Source organism: Anguilla rostrata, chromosome 3 (genome assembly GCF_018555375.3).
Source record: "Anguilla rostrata isolate EN2019 chromosome 3, ASM1855537v3, whole genome shotgun sequence".
NCBI classification, from domain to species: Eukaryota; Metazoa; Chordata; class Actinopteri; order Anguilliformes; family Anguillidae; genus Anguilla; species Anguilla rostrata.
The window spans coordinates 70,434,076-70,450,753 of record NC_057935.1 but is presented as its reverse complement, the minus strand read 5'-3'; the positions used below and the strand labels follow the sequence as shown (position 1 = coordinate 70,450,753).

General features: G+C 50.9%; 2 protein-coding genes across 2 annotated transcripts in view; one reads left to right on the top strand and one right to left on the bottom strand.

The window, feature by feature from the left end:
• The first annotated feature begins 8,157 nt into the window (after positions 1–8,157).
• Positions 8,158–14,724, top strand: fzd5 (frizzled class receptor 5). Its single transcript, XM_064329579.1, has 2 exons — positions 8,158–9,163; positions 9,632–14,724. Exons 1-2 carry the CDS (start codon positions 9,126–9,128, stop codon positions 11,376–11,378), a joined length of 1,785 nt encoding a protein of 594 aa, XP_064185649.1. The 5' UTR covers positions 8,158–9,125; the 3' UTR covers positions 11,379–14,724.
• An 812-nt stretch (positions 14,725–15,536) lies between these two features.
• The window catches only part of ccnyl1 (cyclin Y-like 1), a 20,949-nt gene continuing 19,807 nt past the window's right edge, over positions 15,537–16,678 (bottom strand). The window contains exons 9-10 of the mRNA XM_064329585.1: positions 16,547–16,678; positions 15,537–15,977 (exon numbers count right to left, since the gene is read on the bottom strand). The exon at positions 16,547–16,678 is cut by the window's right edge and continues 31 nt beyond it. Of these exons, the coding sequence (XP_064185655.1) occupies positions 15,861–15,977; positions 16,547–16,678 (249 nt within the window). The 3' untranslated portion in view covers positions 15,537–15,860. The remainder of the gene's footprint in view (positions 15,978–16,546) is intronic.

Sequence of the window (16,678 nt, the reverse complement as noted above, 5' to 3'; positions counted from 1 at the left end):
GTCCCTCTTTCTCTCCCTCCCTCCTTCCCTCCCTCTCTGTCCCTCCCTCCCTCTTTCTCTTTCCCTTCCTTTCTCTCTCTCCTTCCCTCCCTCCTTCTCTCTCTCTCTCTCCCTCACTCCCTCCCTCTCTCTCTTTCCCTCCATCCTGGGCCGGTACAGCGGCCTCCTCTCCTCTCCTTTCCTTTTTCAACGTTCCACTTCTTTTTTTTCTCTCTTTTTTTTTTTTTTTTGCCCCCCTCCTCTCCCGTGGCGGCAATTTGTCCCGGACTTTGAAAGCGGTAAAGCCCCCTCCTGACAGGAGAGTAATCCAGGGGGGTCTGGGCTGGGTTGGATTGGGCTGGGGGGGGGGGGGGCGCACGGCCGGCGGGCCGAAACGTGTCCGCCGTTTTGTTCCCAGAGCCCCAGGGACATCCCGGGACGCTGAAAGGTTTATCTTGGGGATTTCTCTTTTTTTTTCTCTCTTCTGCGTTTCAGAAGACGTCTTGAGTCGAGTTGGTCTGTTGACTCCAAACTCCATTAAGGTCTTAATGTATGGCAGGCCAAAGTTTAACCTGCACTGCAAACTCACCACCCCCACCCCCTCCCCCCTCCACACCCACACCCACACCCCCCCAATTCAAGACCTCACATGCACCAGCTAGACAGCATACGTAGCTTGGGCATTAAATTGAAATATCTCTTCATTCACAAGTATAAGAGAGCTACTTGACTTTGTGAAATAAGATCTGTAACAGCTTAAAATTGATCAATTAATATATTTCTATTACACAAAGTGACCCTAAACATGAATTGTTATGACCGTCCATTTTTTTGTACTCAGTTTATTGCGAGAGAATGAAGAGAAATTTCAGGGTGTTTTTTTTTTTCGCTTTTGCTTCCTTAAAAAAAAAATATTCCAGGGTCAGTTCTCTCTGCACTAACAGCAGCCTGAACTGCTGTATTACGCAATCTGAAGCTGATCCCAGATCAGTAGTCCCAGTGCTGAATCTGCTTGTTCGGTCGTCTTCTGCGGAACTCTTCGAGTTCGGGTCCCGAGTTCTTCCCACAATGCATCTCTGTCCTCTCTGAGTGACCCCACACCACCTTGAGTTTGGCTCCCCGCGCTAAAAAAAAAACAACAAAAATGGGGTGAGGAAACAAAAAAGTGTAAACAATTTGTGTTTGTGTGTGCGTGCGAGCATGTGTGTGTGTGTGTGTGTGTGTGTGTGTGTGTACTCCGTGTGCATGCGTGCGAGTGTGTGTGTGTGTGTGTGTGTGTGGTGTGTATGACCTGTGCGTGTGTGTGTGTGTGACTCTGTGTGTGTGTGTGTGTGTGTGTGTGTACTCCTGTGTGTGTGTGTGTGTGTGTGTGTGTGTGTTGTGGTGTGAGTGTGTGTGTGTGTGTGTTTGTGTGTGTGTGTGTGTGTGTGCGTGCGTGGCGTGGTGTGTGTGTGTTGTGTGTTTGTGTGTGTGTTACTCCGGGTGTGTGTGTGTGTGTGTGTGTACTCCTGTGTGTGTGGTGGTGGTGGTGGTGTGTGTGTGTGTGCGTGTGTGTGTGTACTCCTGTGTGTGTGTGTGTGTGTGCTGCCAGGCGCCCGGCTCGTTTGTCTCTGATTGGTCGGGGGGCAAATTGAAGCTGAGCGGTCGCGGCGCTTAATTGTCGCTGCCAATTAGTGCGTCGTCCGCGGCAACAATGGCGGGACCGCAGCGGGCGGGACGGGGGCCTCCTTTGTGCCCCTCCGCTGGCCCGCGGGACGGTCAGCGCTCATTTGGAGACCCCGACAAACACGGGAACCCAAATGCCATCGGAAAAAGAAAACAAAGGACGGTTTAAGGAGAAAAAGACGATGATGGAGGAGGGAGGGAGGGAGGGAGGAGGTGGTGATGGGGAAAATGGGGGGGGGGTGGTAGCAATGCACGATGGAACCGCAAGGTCTGTGCTTGTGAAAGGGGTGAGTGTAGGCTTCACAACACCCCCCCCCCTCCTCTCTCTCTCTCTCCCCCCTCTCCTCTCATACACACACAGCACTGCCCTATTAGTGTTCAGGGGGCACACAAAGACATGCAGGACTCCACTGTTCCTGGTGACCTGGATCAGAGAGACAGAGAGCTGCTGTTGCTCTTGGGGTTTTTTTTTTTTTTTGTTGAAGGGGGGGGGTGGGTGTCGTAGGGGGTGGGAGCAGGTCTCATATACATGCATGAACATCAGTTTGATCTGTTGTTTTTAAGGGGTTAGCAGTGCTCTGAAAAACAGAGAATATGTCATTTACAATATGTTTTAACAGTTTAACAACATGCACAAACTGTTTACTGTCTTTCAGCATTTTTACTATTCCACTAATTTAATATTCCACTTTTTAAAATTCCACTAATTCCGATATTCAAGTACCTTCAGATTGGTGCTTGAAAGTAAAAGCTTTTTGAACATGGATATGCAATGTTAATTCCACTCTCTTACGGTAAGCACATGTTAAAACAAATAGATCAACATCATATTTATGTCTGTATGGTCTACAGATATGATTGTGGGTGGTTGTTAAATATGTCAACCTTACCCTCGTGTTCGGGACAGTGCGGGACGGGAGGCAGGTGCTCGAAGATCGAGGCTTGTGTTTGCTCAGCTGGGACGGCCCGCTCGGCAAAAACTGTTTCCGTTTTGGAACAGAATCACCTCGGGACAATGATTACATGGCAAGAATACTGTAGTTTTATTAAATAGAATATTAACATGATATCCCGTAACTTATTGTATTCAGGAACCACCGCGTTTGAAAATCTGCCTCATTCAGAGTATCGTAACTGGAATCCCCTGTTGATAAGATTTTGTATGTTTTGATGTTTGGAATTAAAGGATATGTAGCTCCGAAGCCTAAAGTAGAAGCCTAAATATTCTGACTGAAAGGGATTATTAAGGAGCATTAAAAAAAGTTGCCATTGTGAGGGAGTGATCCGCACAGTCTGGGTCAAATCCATTAATCCTGATAATTGAAAAATGCTTATAGAACTATTTGGCCATTCTCCAAGTCATGAATTGAATTTCAGTTCAAGATCTGAATTGACTGAACTGAAAGAGAATTTACCCCCAACCAAATCTACCTACGGGTAATATACAGTAACCTGAACCTGAACCAGCCTGGCCTGTGGGAGGGGGGTGACATTTTATTATTTTTGAACATCATGTGCATCATATGTAAATAATGACTTCCTTTGTCAGAACTTACTAGAGGCTCATTGTCAGAGTAGATGTTATTTCGTCCAAAGTTAGGAGAAAACAACTTGAAACCGCAATTCCCATAGTGGTAGAGTATCAGACAACCCCTGATCCTCGTTGCCGATTGGTAAGGAGATTCTATCGCGATGGGCGTTGGGGGGGGGGGGGCAATCGCTTACCGTCTGTCCCAACAATCGCAGTGACGGGACATGAATCACGTGCGCAACAACGACAACAATAACACACAGAGAGTGTGTCTGTGCTTATCTGTTTACCCATCAGCGGTGATACAGACCCTGGGCTCTCCACAGGGAGACAGACAGCATTCCTGTACCCTCTCCCTCTGCTGCTGTGGTCCGTGCACACGACTGTGTGCACGGCTAGCGGCTAGCGCGCGGCGTGCTAATTAAATGGTGAAAAGGAAGAGCGTCTTGTTTGGAGTGGTTTTTAAAAAAAATTAATACCACAGCGATTCATCCAGATGCAACTAGAGTGCACATTCTAAACAAAAAAACAAAAGCAGCAGTTTCCTTTTATTTACATCTCTCTCTTTGCCTGTTTATAATTGATACAAGTAATTTTCTGATTTTTAAATACTCTGTTTTACTCATAATAATAATAAAAATATAAAATAATTGAAAATTATTTTAATAATTAAAAAAAAAAAATTATATTTCTGGACTCCCCCTGTTAACTGTGCTGTGTCTATAGTCACAGTGCAGTGCATTTGGTAGTCATAGTGCAGTGTGTGTGGTAGTCATAGTGTTGCGCGTTTGGTAGTCTCAGTGCTGTGTGTCTGTTGTCACAGTGGAGTGCGTCTGCAGTCTCAGTGCGGTGCATTTGGTAGTCTCAGTGCGGTGTGTGTGGTAGTCTCAGTGCGGTGTGTTTGGTAGTCTCAGTGCGGTGCGTGTGGTAGTCTCAGTGCATTGTGTGTGGTAGTCTCAGTGCGGTGCGTTTGGTAGTCTCAGTGGGGTGCGTTTGGTAGTCTCAGTGCTGTGTTCCTCTGCAGGGCATTAGAGCAGTCCGGAAGGGAAGGAGCCTCAGGCAGGAAGTGTGTGTTTGTGTTTGGAAGCCTCCGCCCTCAGAGAGCGCCCCGGTGCCAGCGGTGCGAGGAGACCGGCGGGATCGGGCTGGCATGGGAACGGGCAGAGGCGGGATCGGGCTGGCATCGGAACGGGCAGAGGTGGGATCGGGCTGGCATGGGAACGGGCAGCGGTGAGATCGGGCTGGCATGGGAACGGGCAGAGGTGGGATCGGGCTGGCATGGGAACGGGCAGCGGTGGGATCGGCTGGCACAGCGACGGGCAGCGGCAGGATTGGGCTGGCACAGCGGCGCTGTTTACACTGGGGACAGATGGGTGCAGGATGTGCGGTGACACATGAGCCGGCGCAAGGCGAGCCATAGAGGGCCCACAGTGAATACAGGGACAGAGCGTTGCATTGTGGGAATCGAGGGCATTCGCTGAGTGTTTGTCTCCAACGTCGGGGCAGCTCGCACGGAGGTGTGGAGAGAAAGAGCGAGCGAGGGAGGAAGAGGGAGGAGAGGCAGAGGGAGCATTCCTGGGTGCCAGACCTCGAGCATGACATCATTAGCCTTTGTGTGTGTGAGTGCATGAGTGCGTGAGTGTGTGTGTGAGTGTGTGAGTGTGTGTGTGAGTGTGAGTGTGTGAGTGTGTGTGAGTGTGTGAGTGTGTGTGTGAGTGTGAGTGCGTGTGTGTGTGTGTGTGTGTGTGTGTGTGTGTGAGTGTGTGTGTGTGTGTGTGAGTGCGTGTGTGTGTGGTGTGTGTGTGTGTGTGTGTGTGTGTGGCTTAGCCTTCTTTACAGAGGAGATACATGAATGAAGGACAGAATAAAAGCTTTTGTTCAGACACCTGTATGGGCATGCAGGAGAAGACTCTCTTTGGAGAGGGAGGTGGGGAGAGGGGAGGTGGGGAGAGAGGGAGGTGGAGGGGGGGATGGGGAGGGGTGGTGGTTGGGGGGGGGGGGTCGGAGAGCATCAGCGGCTGCCTGCTTCAGATGAACCCCCCCCACCGCACACTGACACAGAACGTTCCGGAGAAGTCTGGCTGGATCATGTGAGGTGATGGAAAATGGGAGGAGTCAGGAATCATCATCATCATCATCATCATCATCATCACTACCGCAGACCGAGGAGGCCGAGCCAGAGAGGCACCCAAAAGCCAGCGGGGCAGCACCTCAGCTAATCCACTCACCTGAAATACCTCCCATTTTACCCCCATTCATATTCAAATGTGGGCGGAGTCCTGCGAGGCTGCAAGCCCGCGTGCCTTTCAACAGCCCTCACAAACTGCTCGACCAATCGCGCGAGGCCTGCGCGGTTGAATGACAGGTCACCGGCCTTGTGTGCCCACGGTCACGTGACCGACGCGGTGTGTACCGTATCCCTCGGCAACCAGAGCAATTAGTCACCGGAGGAGGAAGTGTGAACAATGTTGGCGCTCGTCCCGCAGGTGTTTGAGCCTCGGCAAACATTTTAACCAGCGAGCCGATCTTTCGCGGCGCCTCAAGGGGAATCGTGTGTGTGTGTGTGTGTGTGTGTGCGTGTGTGTGCATGTGTATATATGAGTGTGTCTGCGTGTGTGTGTGTGTGTGTGTGTGTCTGTGTGCGTGTGTGTGCATGTGTGTGTGTGTGAGTGTGTGCGTGTGTGTGAGTGTGTGTGTGCGTGTGTGTGTGTGTGTCTGTGTGTGTGTGTGTCTGTGTGTGTGTGTGAGTGTGTGTGTGTGTGTGTGTAAGAGAGTGTGTGCCATATGTGTGTATGTGTTTGAGAGAGCAAGCGAGAGAGGTGTATGTGTGTGTGTGTGTTCGTCTGTTTGTATATGTATGTATGTATTTACATGTGCATAATATATATTTGTTTGTGTGTGTGTGTGCATGTGTATATGTGTGTGTGTCTGTGCGTGTGTGTCTGCATGTGTGCATGTGTATATATGTGTGTGTCTGCGTGTGTGTGCGTGTCTGCATGTGTGTGTGTCTGCGTGTGTGTGTGTGTGCATGTGTATATGTGTGTGCGCATGTGCACGTGTGTGTGTCTATGTGTGTGTGTGTGTGTGTGTGTGTCTGCATGTGTGCATGTGTATATATGTGTGTGTCTGTGTGTGTGTGTGTGCGTGTGTGTGAAGGGGAGATTGATGAATTCAGATCCTCCTGTCGGGCTCCTTGACCGTCTCTGGAATGTGCACCTTTCAGTTTGCTCTCATCTATCTGGCACGTCGCGGTTTAGCCCGTAATCTCAGTGTTAACAGGCAATAGAAACACTGTACTGAGCTGTTAAGTCACACACAGACACACACACACACACACACACACACACCCTTCGTGAACTTTGGACTCCAAGCAAGCTCTGTGGTTTCTGAATAAACTGAAGGAAATTATGGAGAAAGAGAGAGAGAGAGAGAGAGGCAGAGAGAGAGACAGCGAGAAAGAGAGAGAGAGAGAGAGAGAGAGAGGGAGAGGGAGAGACAACAAGAAAGAGAGAGAGAGAGAGCGGGAGAGGGAGAGAGAGAGAGAGAGAGAGACCCACCCCTTCAACAAAGAATTCCAAAACATCCCTCAAGCATACACGTCTTTTTTTTTTAGCATGTGTAAAGTTGCCCTCGAATGAGACAAGACAAATAATGACTGGAGCAATCCCATAATTCATCAGTAAGTGACAGCTCCGCAGCAGGCGCTGCGTCGTCAGGAACGAAAGCGATAATAATGTCGCTCTCGTTTCCTTTCTCCAGGAATGAGCGCTGAGATGTCCACTGTCCACAAAAAAGGGGTTTTGTAGGCTGGGAGAAACGGGCGGTAGCCCATGCTAAACCGCGCACAGGAGGTCAGAGAGTGAGAGACCAACGGGCCCTCGTTCTTTTGCTGGCGGAAATGTTTGCCCATCCAACATTTGCTTTACCTGAGTTCATAACAACCGGGAGAAAAAAAAAAAAACAAGATGGAAGTCAACAAAGAAGGCGGGTTTCGCACTGCCCCTGCAAAGCATGGCGGCTTTAAATTTTAGGTACTGTGGTCAAGGGCCCTCAGGAGATGTTTTGAAAGACTCCTGCCTGCTGCCCACCCGCCAAATCTGGATATTTAATCAGCAGCACTGCATAGGGGCCGGGTGCACTCGCCAGTGCGTTTAAGAGGAGAAAACCGTCGCTTTTACACGCAGTCGTCGTTCATCAAACTCAAGCTAACGTCCTCCATGTTTATGTATCCTGCAGGGACTGGCATTGGATGTGGCCTTATCATTGAACCCTGTAACCCTCCCCCCTCCCCCCTCCCCCTCCCCCGCCCCGCCCCGGCCCCGGCCCCGCCCCTGCCCCCCCCCCCGCCCGCTGTAGTGACAGACAGCGGAACAGAGACCTCGGGAACAACCTCTGAACTGCCGTCCTTCCCCCGGGCGCGTTAGAAAAGAATGCGCGCGTCTTCGTTCCGCCGGGACGATGTTATCGCTACGGTAACTGGGTGGCGGGCGGCGGGTGGCGGGTGGCTTCCTGGTCGGGCCGCCGCCGCCGCCGCCGTGTTTGCGCGTAGAGAATTAAGGCCACGTTAGCGCCATTACACTCTATTTGCGCACTGCCCCCATTGGTCCTGAACGGGCCCTGTGGGTAAACAGAGAGGCAATTCAGGATGCAGGGCAACAAGTGGTCACGAGCTGCAACCCCTCAACAACCTCTGAACCCTCTCCCCTATCCCCCACCCCCCTTTCCCCCGCTCATTGACAATTATGTTTTATTTGCAACTTCCAGTCACATGGGCGGCACATACGCATCCTGTCGGCGCGCTCCCCAGAAACCCTGCATTGTGTGACTTCCTGCGTCGGGCTCAGGTTTTTCCCACACACAGGGGGTCATGACTGGGGACAGGGGACAGATGCAGCTGGCCCTGCTCACTCCCTGTTAAAAAAAAAAAAAACTCTGGTATGACTCTGGTATAACGAACTTGCGAACTTTTTTATTAGTAATATACGTTTTAAATTGCAGCCGTTTGTTGCGCACAAACCGCCAGCCGATAAGACAGGGTGAAAAGGGGGTAGATGCGAGAGGGCATGATTACGCGATTTCGGCCTTATGACACCTGTTTCCTAGCTCCCGGGCACCAGGGTAACAGGAAAATAAACTGTGCGATACGTCTTTTATTCAACCCGGGGATCCCATTGGCGAGGACGCCGCTGGGAGGGCGCGGTATGAGAGGCAGTGCGCAGGCAGGGCGTTCATATCTCAAGGAGCTTTGGTCAATGGTCCTGAATTGGAGGGGCCGGGATTTTGAACGAGGTGGGCGTGCTGCCCGTCTTGTAGCGGGTGGGGTTTATTCTACTTCGTTGGAGCTCAGCAGAGCAGAGTTTTTTTGCTCGTATTCCGGAGGCTGAGCTGCGTGCTACCGGCAGCGTTAGCGAACACAACTTGGAACTAGTTTCATAAATAGTTTTTAAATAAATAAATAAAAACGCCGCGGAAACGCAACAGGTTAAGCGCGTTCTCGAGGAATACAGAAACGCAACGGAGTACGGTCGGATTACTAAATTTGGGAAAGAGAATCGAATAAGGGGGATGTCTTGTGGCACCTGAAACCTGTTTTCTTTTAAGAACTCAATGTGCGGACGCACTTTGTACGACCCCGGCGCTTAAGGCTGAAGAATTACTCTGATTCCTCGGGTAGATTTGGCTGACGGCATGGGAGCACTTACCGGAGATTTTTCTCGAAGAAAAAATAATCACAGAACACATTTTTGATCGTAAAATCTATTTTTTTGTGGAGTTGTTTGTCGGGGACAGTGAACACATTTTTCCTTTGGCTAAGCTGTGGCGACTTCACCTGTCATGTGGAATATACAAGGCACGGAGAAGGAAAATGTTTGAAAAAGTTTTTACCCTTCATAGTTGATTTCTGAAATACCGAAAAGGAAATTAATTTTTCTCCTGTTTATTTTACAGAATGGTGAATTATTTACACGTTAACCTCGGACGAGTCAGGTAATTTTCTTGTTCTTTTTTTACCCCCCTGACCCCTGCAATTCCACTCCTAACAGTCTTTAGTTTAATTTATTTACTGCACGACAAAGGTAGTTTATTTGCCGTCCTCGAGGAAGCACAAATACTTTTCTTGGTGCTGTATCTTCTTCTGACTTCCGCTGTATTTAGAGTCACCGTGTCTTTGGTCGAGGCGCTCGCGCTGTTGCAACAAATATGCGCGCCTGGTAAGGAATGAAACTCGCTTCAGATTTATTGAAGTGAACACTGTGGACATGCTGTTGGAGCTATTACATTTTCCTCGAGGGATTTTATCTTTCCGAAATGCTGTAATAATTTAAGAGAGAAAGAAAGAAAGAAAAAAACTACCGAGAAAACACTCAAGCCCTTCGGTTTGTAATTTCAGGGGCTATTTACCTTTTTTTTTTTTTTCGTCCGTAAATCTTCCCCTTCGTCTCACTTTCCCGACAGTATGGCCGGCCCGGTGAAGCCGCCTCTGCGCGGCGTCGTCAGTTGGCTGCTGGTGCTGCTGCTCTCGCGGCTGCCGCGGCTCGCGCTCGCCGCCTCCAAGGACATAGTGTGCGAGCCCATCACCGTGCCCATGTGCAAGGGCATCGGCTACAACCTCACCTACATGCCCAACCAGTTCAACCACGACACGCAGGACGAGGTGGGGCTGGAGGTGCACCAGTTCTGGCCGCTGGTGCGCATACACTGCTCCCCGGACCTGCTCTTCTTCCTCTGCAGCATGTACACCCCCATCTGCCTGCCCGACTACAAGAAGCCGCTGCCCCCCTGCCGCTCGGTGTGCGAGCGGGCGAAGCGCGGCTGCTCGCCCCTCATGAGCCAGTACGGGTTCGAGTGGCCCGAGCGCATGAACTGCGAGCGGCTGCCGTTGCTGGGCAACACGGAGAACCTGTGCATGGACCAGAACACCAGCGAGAGCACCACCCTCTCGCCCCTCTTCCAGAAGCCCACCCCGAAGGGCCCCTCGGTCCGCCACCGGCCCCCGTCCCCGTCGGGCTGCGTGCAGGAGTGCCGCTGCCGGGACCCCCTGGTGCCGGTCCAGGAGCCGTCCCACCCGCTGTACGGCCGGGTGCGGGCGGGCCCCCTGCCCAACTGCGCCCTGCCCTGCCACCAGCCCTACTTCTCGCCGGACGAGCGCGCCTTCACCGCCTTCTGGGTGGGGCTGTGGTCGGTGCTGTGCTTCGTCTCCACCCTCACCACCGTGGCCACCTTCCTCATCGACATGGAGCGCTTCCGGTACCCCGAGCGGCCCATCATCTTCCTGGCGGCGTGCTACCTCTTCGTGTCGCTGGGCTACATCGTGCGGCTGGCGGCGGGGCACGAGCGGGTGGCGTGCGGCGCCGACGGCCGCCACGTCCTGTACGACGCCACGGGCCCCGCCCTCTGCACGCTGGTCTTCCTGCTGGTCTACTTCTTCGGCATGGCCAGCTCCATCTGGTGGGTGGTGCTGTCCTTCACCTGGTTCCTGGCCGCCGGCATGAAGTGGGGCAACGAGGCCATCGCCGGCTACTCGCAGTACTTCCACCTGGCCGCCTGGCTGGTGCCCAGCGTCAAGTCGGTGGCGGTGCTGGCGCTCAGCGCGGTGGACGGCGACCCCGTGGCGGGCATCTGCTACGTGGGCAACCAGAGCCTGGAGAACCTGCGCGGCTTCGTGCTGGCGCCGCTGGTGGTCTACCTCTTCACCGGCTCGCTCTTCCTCCTGGCGGGCTTCGTCTCCCTCTTCCGCATCCGCAGCGTGATCAAGCAGGGCGGCACCAAGACGGACAAGCTGGAGAAGCTGATGATCCGCATCGGGCTGTTCACCGTGCTCTACACGGTGCCCGCCACCGTGGTGGTGGCCTGCCTGGTGTACGAGCAGCACTACCGGCCCGGGTGGGAGAGGGCGCTGGCGTGCTCCTGCCCGTCCGAGCGGCAGCGGCTGGGGCCCGACTACGCCGTCTTCATGCTGCGCTACTTCATGTGCCTGGTGGTGGGCATCACCTCCGGCGTCTGGATCTGGTCGGGCAAGACGCTGGAGTCCTGGCGCAAGTTCGCCGCCCGCTGCTGCCCGTGCCGCGGACGCAAACCCGCGGCCGCAGCCGCCGCCGCCGCCGCCTCGGTCTACGGCGAGGCCAGCGCCGCCCTCACTGCCCGGGCGGGGACGGTCGGGACGGGGTCCTACCACAAACCCTCGCCCCCGTCGCATGTTTGAGCGAACCCCCCCCTCCCCGGCAGTGCCCCCATGAGGTCAGGACTGTCCCTCCAATAGGGAAAGCACACACTGGTGACCTCTGACCTCTGACCCCTAACGACTCTTCTCAAACGGGAGGAGGGCGGGGAGGGTCTCTAATTTATTCCACAGGCTGTAAATATAATGTTTATATCTGCCCCCTCCACCTGCCCCACTGAACCCCCCCCCCCCAGAGGCAGTTATGTGGAGACCAAAACTGACTGAAGGAAAAAAAAAAAAATGAGAAGAGAAAAGGGGGAAAGTGGACAAACTCAAACTGATATGAATTACTTTTAACAAAAGAGAGAGAGAGAGAATATGGCCGAGTTCATGTTTACTGTGGTACTTTTTTGAGTTTTTGCTGCTTTGGGTTGCATCGCTTACTTCGAGAGTAGCTTCTAGAGTGAGACGGAACGTCAGGCGGAGGGAAGGAAGGAGGGCGGGGCTTCAGAAGCAGCCTCCCTGACTGACAGCTGCTGAGACACCTTGGGAATGAGGTAATGATGTCATCAAGTAACACTTCAGACTTACCTAACCCTGGGATTTGAGGTTCATTATTTATTTGCGTATAGACTGGGGCCTAAGAGGCCCCATAGAGAGCTTGGGTCACAGAGATAAAAGGGTCTCATCTCTGCAGCAGTTTCCCCAAAAACGTGTTCCCCCTACCCCCCCCTCACACCCTTGTTTTGGATAAAGATGGGAGCCCCAGGACCCTGGAGACAGAGCAGCCCCCCAAAGCCCTCCCCCCTGCAGTTATCGGTCCCCCAGTGTCTCTATCCTGTGGTATTCCACCTGTTCCATATCCCAGGTAGACCAAAAACAGCCCTTTAGGGGTTAGATGTGATCTGTGACAACATTACGTTTATTTGAACCTTTTTTTTTTTTTTTTTTGCTTGCTGTGTCCGGTGAATTATCGTCCGAAATCACAGAAAAGGTTGTGTGTGTGTGTGTGTGTGTGTGTGTGTGTGCGCGTGTGTGTGTGTGTGTACACACTGTTTGTCGTTACATGTTCAGGACTACAATGGTTGCTAAAATCTAGATTGTACTTCTGTAGTTGTGCAAAAAATGTGCAGAACGGACAGGATGGTGGGACTGGTGATGTTAAGAATACACTGATGCTCTGTCCCAGAATGCATTGCAACCAGAACCAGAGGCAGGCGCAGGGAGTTTTCTAGAACCCCGGTGGGAAGTGCGATCTCTGGAGCTTGCGTACGCAAATGGATCTGCTGTCTCTGATTCCAAAACAGGTGTGTGTGTATGTGCGTGTGTGTGTGTCTGAGAGAGACAGAGAGAGACAGAGAGAGAGAGAGAGAGAGTGAGCGTCAGAATAATAGTGTGAATAATTAGCAGCAGGGTCTTTTGGCTCTACTCCAGTTTTAAAGTAATGGCCACAAGAAAGAAAACTGTACAGTGTAAATACAAAAGAGTCCGTACTCACCTGCACTCTCCAGTAATGACGTGCATTCAGGCTAAATTTTGAGCTTCTAAATTAAATTAGGTTTTGATTGATTGAAAATGAGGTCTTTTTGAAGTGTTCGTCTTTAATCAAGTCATTGGTTCTCTGATCCTGCGTGGCACTGGTACTGCTTCCTCCTGGCATGTGCACCTAGTATTCAGGAGAAGCAGTGTTCAGAACACATCTGTCCCTGGCTTGGTGGCCTGGCTGTTGCAGACCCAATCAAACTCCTAGAAAGTGCTTAAACCACCGGCTCTGTGATCATGTAACCATGGTGATTTCTCATGGAGCACCCTGCCCTCTTGAGGCAGCTAGTTATAATTGCAGCCCCACCCTGCACCCGTCCTCAGATGCTAATTGCTTTGAGGCTTCATGGCTTTTTGGTGGGTTTAATACCATTAGTGCTGGTCCCTGTGCCTAACCTCTTTACCTCCCATTCACAACAGTTCACCTGTTAGTCTTCAAACTAGCTGTCACAAGATGGATCCCTTCGCAGCCAAGTTAATGAACCAATCCCTGCACTGCACTGTGGTCTCCTTAAAGAAGGCCTTGATTGGTTGAGCTGTGACTCTGCGGTGCGGTACACACCGAACATGGGGCCATAAGGCCTGGACTTCATCCCCAACCTGGGGGGGGGGGTGGCGTTTTGTGTTAACGGGGATCTAAGTTCTGGACTTTGATCCGAGATCTTAACCGGTAGACTGAAACGCACGGAGGACAGTTTGAAGATAAGGATCCCAGCCTGATTCAGATGAAAGTCCAAGCCTGTGTTTTTTTTTTTTTTTTTTTAACTGTTGTGGAAATTTCCTGTGCCTGTTCCACAACAACCACATTTACAGGCTTGTGTTAAGTGTTCTGGAGAAGCTGTTAATTGAATGGCCAGGCTCTTTCAGAAGAGTGCATTGTGGCACTCAGTAGTATGGGGTCCGTGTGTGTCTGTCTGTGTGTGTGATTTGCAGTGCATCTCCATTAGAATGGAGTCGGTCAACTCTGGTTCTGATGGGATTACCCTGGGTGGATACAGGTACCAGCTTTCACTGGCACCAAGGTCCAATCCAGCAAGAGAGGCTTCAAGGGTCTGTTCACCCTCTTTGCGAGTGTGTGTGTGTGTGTGTGTGTGTATGTAAGCGAGACTGTTATACATAGTATGCATTTATTCGTAACCGTCCATAACCACAACTTTGTACAACAGTGTATAAATAGAGCTTAAGTGGGTTTAAAGTCTTATTTATAAAAAGATATTGCCTGAGAGACAGCAGGGTGTGTGTGTGTGTGTGTGAGAGAGAGAGTGTGTGTGTGTGTCTGTTTATTTCACTCATGTAACACTTGTATGGTGGTCTTTTGCAAAGATGATCTACTGGAAATAGTCTGGACTGCAACCTTGTACGTATTCTATTTTTAAAAAAGATTGTGTCGATTTTTGTGAGATTTTAAAAAGAGATTGAGATTTTAGATATTTATGATGCTGTAATTTTCCTCTTAATTTCTTTGACTCGTTTGCTTCTCTAACTCTGGTAGAGAATAAAATTGTGGGCCCGTCTGTGACCAAGTATGTGTCTAAAAAAAACCCTGCAGTGTGAGTCTTCTGTCTAAAAAAAAAACCCTTCTGTTCAGCTTATGTCTGTTTGCATCCTTTTCAAGTAGGCCAGAGATGTAAAACTTACTTTCACTGGTTTAACCGTCAAATTTCTTTATGTAGAACGTGGAGTTACACACATTCTATTTCCCAATTTACACTGCAGTAAATTATTTACTGTGCATGAATATGACCATTAGATGCGATTCATCATCTCCGCATTTGTATAAAAACCCACAGCAGCAACGCAACATTTTGACCAGGTAGGTGTGTGAAGGCATTTCGGATGGCAAAGCCCTTCATCACTGTAACCTCCTCTCCCTGCTCACAGCTGATGAATCCGTCTTTGGGACATTTTTATTTTTTGGGGGGGGGGGGGGTTTGCCTTTCGGTTGGCACCAGTGCTGACTCGTGGATGAGCACTCGGTGCAGCACTACAGGAATTACGCACTTACTGTACGTCGCTTTGGTTAAAAGCGTCTGCCAAATAAACGTGATGTAATGACCTTAGGCTGGACGATGAACGCGTAGCTGGCTGGGGATCGTGTGATTTCCCCAGGGCTATAAAATGAGATTTCTCATTCAGGTTGTAAACTCTTGATCCGACAGGGCCTTTTGTATATAGGCATACTGGCCTTTCTTTCAACTTCTGTTTATTAATTCGCTCAATAATTTCTGGCTTTTTTTTTTTTTTTAATTCCAGTTTTGTGAATAACACAGTTTCTCCAGGGACTGGATACATGCTGCTCTGCAGATGCTGGAGTGTAAATGTGGAGACCTCTCACATCCGTCCCGTTAACTCCTCACTAGGTTCTCAACGCACATTTACCGCCCATTTCACGGAGGACAAGCGCGTTCACATCCACTAGAGACGGCCGAGCGGTTGCGTTGTGATGAAGGTCGATCGGTTTGATCCAGAGGGAAGTGGCCGTCCAGCTCGTGAAATCTGCCATGTGAGCAGCTCTAGACTTTAAGACCCCCCCCCCTCACAGTGTTTTCTGGCCGGTCGCTGTTCTAGGACAGGGGCGAACACGGCCTGAGGCTCGACTCCGACAAAACAGCCAAAGAAAAGGGGCAAACAATCGACCGTTAAAAAAAAAAAACCCTGTTTGTTACATGGTTAGTGTTTATTTAAAATACTCCATCTGCAAATGATTTCAATTAAAAACTGACAAAGTTCACAGCTAGTAGCCTACATAGTAAGCAACAACAACCAAAAAAAAACAATTTCAACAATTCAGTCTCTATGAAGTTAGTTTTCTTTGCACCGTGGAGATGGGGGAGGAGCCTCCAAAGGTTCTGGTGCTGGCAAAAAATGGCATGTGACCTGGGTCAAAGGAGTGTACTGCCTGTATTCCGAATGGGTTCAGAGGTCAGAAGATGACTGTCAGTGTCAGGGAGGATTCTGGGGGCTGTAGTCTTTTTTTGGCCCCTAGGAGAGCACGGCGTGGGAACGCCGGATGCCCACCAGGTTGTCCGCGCTGAAGGACCTCCGGATGGACGCCTTGCTCAGGTCCTTGTACTTGTCCTCGCAGAGTCTGGAGATGGCCTGCACACCAAGGGACAGGACAGTGAGCACCAGGATGAATAAAGCATCTGACTGTAGATGTACCACACAACTAGACCTCAGTATCCATCAGTCTGTACTGCTCTACCCTCCCCTAATCCACTCTAGTGTCTGTACTGCTCTACTCCCCTAATCCACTCTAGTGTCTGTACTGCTCTCCACTCGCCTAATCCACTCTAGTGTCTGTACTGCTCTACTCCCCTAATCCACTCTAGTGTCTGTACTGCTCTCCACTCGCCTAATCCACTCTAGTGTCTGTACTGCTCTACTCCCCTAATCCACTCTAGTGTCTGTACTGCTCTCCACTCGCCTAATCCACTCTAGTGTCTGTACTGCTCTACTCCCCTAATCCACTCTAGTGTCTGTACTGCTCTACTCCCCTAATCCACTCTAGTGTCAGTACTGCTCTCCTCTCCCCTAATCCAGTGCAGTGTCTGTACTGCTCTACCCTCCCCTAATCCACTGCAGTGTCTGTACTGCTCTCTCCACTCCCCTGCTCCACTGCAGTGTCAGTACTGCTTGCGTCTGTGCCCCGCCACGCCCCCTCGTACCTCCAGTTTCTGGGCGCGCTCCTTGCTCAGAGGCTCCAGGGGGAAGCTCATGTTGTTGTCCTCGGCCAGAGAGCGAAGGTCGAAGTAGTACTTGGCGTAGACGCTGGCCGGGACGTTGATGTTAAACTGCAG